At 59.3% G+C, this 8,886-nt stretch overlaps 1 protein-coding gene across 1 annotated transcript in view; it reads right to left on the bottom strand.

Moving 5' to 3' along the window:
- The window catches only part of LOC308273323 (gametogenetin-binding protein 1-like), a gene marked incomplete at both ends in the record, with an annotated part of 6,216 nt that extends 1,492 nt beyond the window's left edge, over positions 1-4,724 (bottom strand). The window contains 5 exons of the mRNA XM_080710403.1: positions 994-1,133; positions 1,731-1,896; positions 2,634-2,728; positions 3,161-3,291; positions 4,285-4,724. Of these exons, the coding sequence (XP_080566529.1) occupies positions 994-1,133; positions 1,731-1,896; positions 2,634-2,728; positions 3,161-3,291; positions 4,285-4,724 (972 nt within the window). The remainder of the gene's footprint in view (positions 1-993; positions 1,134-1,730; positions 1,897-2,633; positions 2,729-3,160; positions 3,292-4,284) is intronic.
- Between the last annotated feature and the right edge of the window lie 4,162 nt (positions 4,725-8,886).

The following is an 8,886-nucleotide window of genomic DNA, read 5'->3' as shown; positions in this document are numbered from 1 at the left end:
GGTCGGCTCCCACACACACTGGAAGCGGTCACGGAGCCAGCTGCGGTGTGGACTTTGGCTCAAGGCTTAGGCCTCCAAGCCTGGGCGCCTTCCTCCCGTGAGCACGCAGCCTGGCCGAGTGGGAAAGAACGGGATGAGGAATGACTGGAAATGAACTCAAAGGGCGAGAGGCTTTTCAATCACGGAGCCATCCCGTGCCGCGTGGAGGACGGGCCAGGCCTAACCTTCAAAGGCCGCGGAGGAGGGCGAGCGGGGTCCTCGGCCTGGCCGCTCCCGCAGCCTTCGGGTGTGTGCGAGGAGCGTGGGCCGCGAGGGCAGAGAAGGGGCCGTGGAAGCCCACTGCTCCACGGCGGCCTGGACAGACCCCGCCACGCACGGGACGAGCCCCGAGAGGGGAAGCACACAGCTAGGAATGGCAAAGCTAACGCGCAAAACCAGGCCCCGGCATTCGGGAGGCAGAGACCAGAGGCTCGTGATTCTCAGACAGCCGCAGCTACTTAGCGAGCCCTCTGCGACTCAGAGACCCTGGTTCAAAATGAAGAATGAGCCGGGCGCGGTGGGCACGCTTGTCATCCCCGCGCTTGGGAGGCGGAGACAGGAGGATCGCGCAGGTTCGAGGCCAGCCTCAGCTACCGAGTGAGGCTCTCAGCAACTTAGTGAGACCCTGTTTTCAAATAAAATATAAAATGGGTCTGGGAGTATAGCCTGGAGGTAGAAAGCCTCTGGGTTCCCCAAGGGTACTTGGGTACCCCAAGTACCACCAATAAATAAATAAATAAATAAATAAATAGAAATAAAATGGTTAACTAAAAAAAATGAAGAATAAAACATAGGGCTGGGGTGTAACTCGGAGGTAGAATGACCCCGGCCTCCATCCCCAGCACCACAACACACACACACACACACACACACACACACACACACACACACATTACAGCTGAGAAGGGCCCACAGCCCGGGGGCAGAGGCGGGGGCCAGGGCTGGCCGGCATACCTGGCCGTCCTCCAGGGTGGCCTCTTCCAGGGTGGCCTCTGGCTGGGCCAGCAGCTGCAGGCCCTCAGGGCTGTCCATCTTCCAGAGGCGGGACTCCCGCTGAACTGCCAGAAGCTTTTTCAATTCTGATTCTATAAAACCTGAGAGCCAGAGAGATGGGCACGTGTGCTACTGCGAAATCACACAGATGAATATTTATTAATTTGGTATTAGGAGGCTGGGCCCAGGGGCACTCCTATGCTGAACTATACCTCCAGCCCTGTTTTATTTTTAAATTTGGAAACGAAGTCTCGCTAAGTGGCTACGGGTCTCACGAGGCTGCTGATGCTGGCCTCCACCCTGGGGTCCTCCTGTCTCAGCCTCCCAAGTACTGGGATCATAGGTGTTCGCCACCACGCCGGGCTCCAGCCGGGCGATGACGTCTATCTTGTGTTCTTACCACTAACTACATACATTCTGTCTGGGGTTGCAGTAGGACAGAGGACCCGACCCTCCAGGGCATGAACCAGAGACCCCTCCCCAAAGGGTTAAAGCCCCTGGAATGAAGAAGGGCTGACCCTTGAGTGGCCCACAAACTCTGAGGGAGAAGACCCCCCCACCCAGAAGCCCCCAGCCCAGCTCCGCCGATCGCTGGGCTCGTCTGAGGTCCTCTGGCGCCACCTGGTGGCCACGGAGCACACCGCGGCCGGCGGCACAGGCCAAGCGGGGACGGCGGGGCAGGGTGGGTGGACACTGACCCCCTGTGTCCGTAGATCTAAAAGTCTTGTGCAGTGGTGACTGGAGGGGGTCAGCGCCTGGGACGCAGAGCTTGAACGAGCTGGCCTCTTCCTCCATCTCCTCGTCCTCTCCTTGTTTGTCATGGGACAAGTCCTCCCTGAGAGGAAACTGAGGTGTGCAGGGTCCCTGAGCAGCCGAGGGGGCCTGGGCCCCCAGGCCTGCACCTCCACCAGCAAGACAAAACAGGAAGGAGGGAGGAACCGCTCCCCAAAGAAAGGGGACTACTAGCCGAGTGTGGCGGTGCACGCCTGTAACCCCAGCACAGGGGAGGCTGAGGCAGGAGGATCGCAGGTTCGAGGCCAGCCTCAGCAACGGAGCGAGGCTCCCCCCAACTCAGCGAGACCTTGTTTCTGAATAAAAAATATAATAGGGCCAAAGATGTATCTGGGAGGTAGAACGCCCCTGGGCTCCATCCCCAGCGCCACAAAAGAAAACAGGATATTTTGAAGGCTGAGAGAACAGGAGGATCAAAAGTCCAAGGACAGGCTCAGCAAGTCGTGAGACCCTCATCAACCTAGTGAGACTCTGTCTCCAGATAAAACTAAAAACCAGGGGCCAGGCGTGGCGGCGCACGCTTGTAATCCCAGTACTCGGGAGGCTGAGGCAGGAGGCTCGCAGTCACAGCCTCGGCTATTTCAGAGGCCCTCTACAACTTAGCGAGACCCTGTTTTAAAGTAAAGTATAAAAATTAGGGCCGGGGGTGTAGCTCAGAGGTAGAACGCCCCTGGGCTCCATCCCCAGGACCAGCAAAAGGCAGAGGTTGCCGCCCCGTGCGTGGAAGCCACACATCCCAGCAGGCTCCCCTACACACGCGCACACACGCGCGCGCACGCACACACACACACACACACACACACACACACCTTGGCCATGACCAATTCCTGCAGCTGCTTGTACAAAGTGAGAAGGTGGTTCCAAGGAGTTTCCTTCATCTTGGAAGAGGCCGGCCTCAGGCTCCCTGTGAAAGGCGGCCGGTCACTGGCGGGCAGGCCTAAAGGGGCCTAAGTGGGCAGGACATGGGCGCCTGGGCTGAGGACGGGGGCCGAAGCCTGCTGTGGGAGCCCAGTTCTAGACTCACCAAAGACCACCTCCGCTGGCCGTGTGTCGCGTTGGGATGGAACCCAGGGCCGTTCTACCTCTGAGCTACACCCCCAGCTCTATTTTATTTTTTATTTTGGAACCGTGTCTCGCTAAGTTGCTGAGGCTGGCCTCCAACCTGCGATCCTCCTGTCTCAGCCTCCCAAGCACTGGGATCCCAGGCCTGAGCCGCCCGGTTTATCCCCATTCTGGGGATGAGCAAAGGAGGTTGGGGTTGGGCGGCTCGCCACGCAGCTTGGCACGGGAGAGAGACCCCAGGAGGAGCCCCCATCTCTGGGGCCGCCACACTCACCCTCAAGCAGGCGCTCCTCCTCCTCCTGCTCCTCCTCCTCCTCTCCGGTGAAGGCTGCGGGGCTGAGCTGCGGCCCCCTGGCCCCCTGCCCCGGTCCTTGCTCCATCTCCAGGGCCTGGCCAAAGTAGTCCCTAATCCCACACACACGGGTGGATGTGGCGGGACCACCAACCCGCCGGCCCTCCTCTCCAGCCCCTAGCCCGCCCCCCTGTCTTGTCGACTTCTGTATTTAGCAGGGCTGGGGTTTGAACCCAGGGACTCTGGCACTCCCAGCGTCCCCTTTCAATCTTGACGACTCCTCTCTAAACAACTAACAAGAGGACCTCCTCCGCTCCCCCTCCAAACACCCACCTACAGACCCCCACTCTTTCTTTTATTTTTTTTTTAAATACTGATTGAACCCAGAGACATCTTGTCTCCAAGGGACACTCCCAGACTCATTTTATTTATGGTTTATTTATGTATTTGTATTTGTTTATTTATTTGTGGTACTGTGGATTGAACCCAGGGACATTCTACCTCTGAGCTACACCCCCAGCCCTGTTTTTCATTCTTTATTTTTGAAACAGGGTCTCGCTGAGTTGCAGAGGGCCTAAGTAACTGAGGCTGTCAGCGAACCGCGATCCTCTATTCTCAGCCTCCCAAGTACTGAGATCACAGACCACCGCGCAGGCCTCAGATCCCCCTCGTGACGCTCCCCATCTTTTTGGCCCTGCCCCCATGGCTGCTTCCACACACTCTTCCAGCCCTCTCCCCATCCAAGGGCTCCCAAGTACAGACGATCCGACTTGTCAGGTCCCTATCTCCCTGCGATGACAGCCAAGTTTCCTCCCAGGTGCAGGCAGCTGTCCCCATCTTCACCACCACCTTTTCTTTGCTTTGCTGTGTGTGTGTGTGTGTGTGTGTGTGTGTGTGTGTGGTACTGCGGGTGGAACCCAGGGGCTTTCTACCTCCGGGCTACACTCCCAGACCTATTTTATATTTTGTTTGTAAACAGGGTCTCACTAAGTTGCTGAGAGCCTCACTCAGTAGCTGAGGCTGGCTTCGAACCTGCACGATCCTCCCGTCTCAGCCTCCCAAGTACCGCAATTAACCACGCCCCAGGGTGAGCCCCAGCCCCTCACCGGTCTGAGGCCCTCGAAGAAGCCCGGGCCTCCCCTGCAGTCTCCTCCTCCTCTCCCTTCTCCATCTGCATGTCTGACAGGTCGCCCAGCACCGCCGGGCTGTCTCTGGGCGGGACCCCCGTCAGCGCCATGCCCTGGGCTGGGAGCCTCAGGACCTCCTGGGGGTTGGGGGTCCGGGCGCTCAGGCCCCCCGTGCCCAGCCACAAGGCCTGGTGCTGTGATAACCGCGAGGCGCTCCTGGGAGCGGCCACCGATAGGGCGCAGGGCAGCAGGGCCGGGGGCCCAGGCTCCTGCAGGGGCTGCACCGGGCCCCCCGCCGGGCCCTCGCCAGAGCTCCTGGGGTCGCCCCTGTTCCCCACCAGGCTGTGGAGGAAGCTAAACATGGAGGAATGGCCCAAAATTCGTGACCTGGGCCCAGCCGTCGGAGCTGGAGCCTCCATCCTGAGGGACCCTGACCAAGGCCGCCGGGCACCAACTGCTCAAACTAAAACCTCCAGTTGGAAACCGCCAGGAGTTCTAGAAGGTGGGGGGGGGGCAGAGAGGAGGAGGGATGAAGGCCCGGAGGAGCCGGCTCTGGGGGGGGCGACAGGTGGCTGAGGCTCCTGGGGGGCAAAGAAGGGGTCCTGGGAGCCCGGGGCTGGCAGGGGCCTGGGAAGGGAACAGGCCAACTTTATTCTGGGCCTGAGAATATTTCTCATTTCTCAAACCAGACTTAACCGCTTGTTTTTTTGTTTGTTTTTGTTTTGGTTTTGGTGCTAGAGATTGAGCCCGGGGTGTTCTACCTCTGAGCTGCACCCCGGCCCTTTTTATTTTACTATTCATTTACTTATTTTAATACTGAGGATTGAACCCAGCAGCATTCTACTTCTGAGCTACACCCCCAGCCCTATGTTTTATTCTTTATTTTGAAATAGGCTTTCACTAAGTTGCAGAGGGCCTCACTAAGTAGCTGAGGCTGGCCACGAACCTGCGATCCTCCTGCCTCAGCCTCCTAAGTACTGAGATTACAGGCTTGCACTACCAGGCCTGACTTTTTTCTTTTCTTTCTTTTTTTCTTTTTTTTTTTTTTTTTTTTTTTTTTTGCGGTACTGGGATGGAACCCAGGAATATTCTACCTCCAAGCTACTACACCCCCAGCCCTATTTTTTAGTCTTTAGTTTGAAGCTGAGTCTCACTGAGTTGCAAAGGGCTCACTGAGGCGGTCAGCAAACCGAGATCCTCCAGTTTCAGCCTTTCAAATGCTGATGTTACGAGTGTCGGCCACCACGCCCAGCTTTCTTTTCATTTTGAAACAGTCTGGCTAAATTGCGGAGGCTGACCTCTAACCCTTCCTGCCTCGAAGTTGTTGGCCTGAGCCGCCAGGCCCGGCTCCCACTGAGTCCCGATCTCTGGGCCCCCAGCTGCACGGTGTGCCGTCCTGAATTTCAGATTGAATGCTGGTTTTACAGGAGGATCCCCTGCAGAACACAGCTCCGGGACCCTAGGAGAGTTCTTAAACCAGGAGAGCCCCACTTTGTTGATCTATAAAATGGGCTAGTCCACCTGCCCCTCATCCAAGGGAGAAGAGAAGATCAGAGAAGACAGTAGTTCCTGAAAGTACCAGGCAGGGAGGGGAGTTTAACTGAGCCGGGCATGGTGGGCACGCGTGTAATCCCAGCATTCGGGAGGCTGAGAATGGAGGATCGCAGTTTGAGGACAGCCTCAGCTACTTAGTGAGGCCCTCTGCAACTTAGTGAGACCCTGTTTCAAAATAAAGAATAAAGCCGGGCGTGGTGGCGCACGCTTGTCATCCCCGCGCTTGGGAAGCGGAGACAGGAGGATCGCGCTGGTTCGAAGCCAGCCGCGCTGGCTTAAGAGACCCTGTTTCCAAAAATAAAAAAGTATAAAATAGGTCTGGGAGTGTAGCCCAGAGGTACAAGGGCTTCCAGGAACCCCAGTACCACACACACACACAAAAAGAATAAAAAATAGTGCAGGGGGTGTAGTTCGGGGTAGAATGCCCCTGGGCCCTGGGTTCCATCCCCAGACCTGCAAAAAAAAACAAAAAAAACCTTCTGGATCATGGGTTTTTACTAGTGTTGGCCAATGAAAGGCAGGGAGGGGTCAGCTACAGTAGAGGACGAGAATCCCAGAAGGGAAGAGCCCGGAGTCCGGGACAGCCTTCCCGCGGGCTGGGGCGTGGGGGTGGAGCGAGGACCAGGCCGTCCTCCAGGCCCCGAGGCCTCGGCATCCGCATCCGGCTGCCCAGAGCAACTTCCTCTAGAGGGAGCTGATTGCGGCGGCCGCCCAGCTCCTCTATGATCGTGGAGCGCTGCGGGTCCCTGGGGCGGCGCGGGGACCGGCGGGGTTGCATCTCCGCTGGAGAAATGTACTGACGCCGGTTCCTGGAAGCCACGGCCTCAGGCCTGCCCCTGCAGCAGCCAGCCGCTCCCAGGGTCCTTCGCCTGGGCCTGCCTGAGCCATCCCGGTGGGCCAGACACTGGACAGGTAAGCTGGCAAGTCTCCCTCCCTTCCTCCCCAGGGCTGGCAGCCCCAGCCCCAGGGTGCCGCCGGGAGCCCCCCGGGAGCCTAGAAGCATGCCCGGGCAGGTCCGCTGGGCCCGGCCCAGGGGCCTGATCACTACCGGGCGACCTCCGGCCACCCTCCAGACAGCGTCTCCTCCGGCCCCAGCCCCAGAGGGCCCAGGAGGCCGGAGACCCGGAGACCCGGGTCCTTTAGCAATCTGGGGGGAATGGGAGCCGAGGTCAGGGCCAAGGTCAAGGGCAGGGAGAGAACTTAACTTTGACAGTGCTTCCTGCCGCTCAGGATCCCGGGCTGGGTCTCAGGCCGCAGGGCGGATCTCCCCAGCCCTCCATCCTGACCAGGCAAGCCCGGGAGCTGGGGGTGGGGTGGGAAAATAGGCCTCTGGGATGGGGAACCAGGTAGGCCCGGGTCAGTGTAGGCCACTGGCTTTGGGGGCTGTCCTGAGACGGTGCCCCCAGCAGGGACCCCCTGGGGAGGTGTTAGCGGGAGCTGGGGATGCGCAGGCAGCATCCTGCTGTCCTAGGGGTACCGGGGTTTAGAGGTACGCCAGGGCATCTTATCCGGGAAGGAGCTGCTGGGGGTGATGGGGCCTGGCTCCCGGGGTGGGGAGACGGGGTCTGCCTTCCCCATCCCTGTCCGTAAGGGGTGACGGGTGAGCTGAGGGCGCAGGGGATCCGCCCGCCCCCTTCACAAGAGGGCTCTTGGGTAACTTTAGGAAATGGTCCAGAGCCCGAGTTGGGAGGGCGGGCGCGGGCACCCAGGCCTGAGGCAAGCCGGGGGCTGTGGGGGCCCAGGGTAGGAGACCACGTCCTCCTGCAGGACCCGGGTGCCTCCTGCCAGGGCGATGGAGGCTGCTGTGGGCTCAGGACGGGGTGCAAACTGAAAGCGAAACGGTAAACCAGGAAGTGCTCACTGTGCCGAGGTCGGGGCTGGGCCAGCCTGCGAATCGGAAGCCGGGAGGGATCCAGGTGTGCGGCGCGGATGGGGGAGGCCGAGGCGGCGGGGGCTGTGAAGGAGGCCTGGGCCCCCGAGGCCCCGGGGAGGCGACAGGGAAATGGAGAGCCCCCCCTCCGGGCCCACGAACTAGAAAGTAGTGGGTGTACATTGTGCGGACTCAGAGTCAAGCAACCAACCTGACTTTCCCAGCCCAGCTTCTTGGCCTCGGAATAGTTTAATGGCTTCCACTGCCAACACCTCTCCGGGCCTCTGTTTTCCCACCCATAAAATGGGTGTGGTGCGGCTGATCTTGCCCTGATAATGAGATAATGGGTTTTCCAGGGCACTGAGGTAGGAAGAGACTGTGGGCTTTCCGGAAGTGTTTGCGGCTACCTAGCCACAGCTAGGAAGCCCGTGGGTTCCGGCCAGCCAGGGGAAGTGCTGGGCTGGGAGCTGGTGACTTTGTGGGGGCACTGGCTGGGCGGGGTGCTGGAGGTCTCAGGAGCTGGCAAAAGAACCTTCTGCCTCTGGGACTTGCCTCGCCCGCCCAGAGTGTGTGAAACTGGGCATTAGGGCCACCAGGGTATGGCTGCAAACACTCTCCCAGAGGAGAGTCCCAGAAACGGGGTGCAGAAACCAAGGTCCGCCCCCAGCTGCCTCACGCTCAGACTGTCTTCCTTGAAAGGTTGTCAGTAAACTCCCACGCAAGCCTGAAATCTCACTGCTGGCCAGGGCGAGCGGGGAGCGAAGGTTCAAGGCCAGCCTCTGCAGCTTAGCCAAATCCTGCTTCTAAATAAAAAGGGCCGAGGTGGTTGGGCGTGGCGCACGTTTGTAATCCCAGCATCTGGGAGGCTGAGACTGGAGGATCGAGGTTCGCGGCCAGCCTCAGCTACTTAGCGAGACCCTTTGCAACTCAGTGAGACCCTGTTTCAAAAAATAAAAAATAAAAATAGGACTGGGGGTGTAGCTCGGAGGTAAGGATAAAAGTCCAGGAGCTAGCGGGGGGTGGGGGGGCGCCTTCCATGGGTAGACCGCAGGCAAGACGCTCCCTGCGGTCCCGTTCAGGGGCTCACACCTGTCCCCAACTCTGCTTCTCACCCGTTCCCCAACAGGCTGACCCTGCCCTCGACTGAGATCTGAAAA

This window comes from Muscardinus avellanarius (assembly GCF_963383645.1).
Source record: "Muscardinus avellanarius genome assembly, chromosome: 14".
NCBI classification, from domain to species: domain Eukaryota; kingdom Metazoa; phylum Chordata; class Mammalia; order Rodentia; family Gliridae; genus Muscardinus; species Muscardinus avellanarius.
This window is presented reverse-complemented; position numbering and strand designations above follow the sequence as displayed.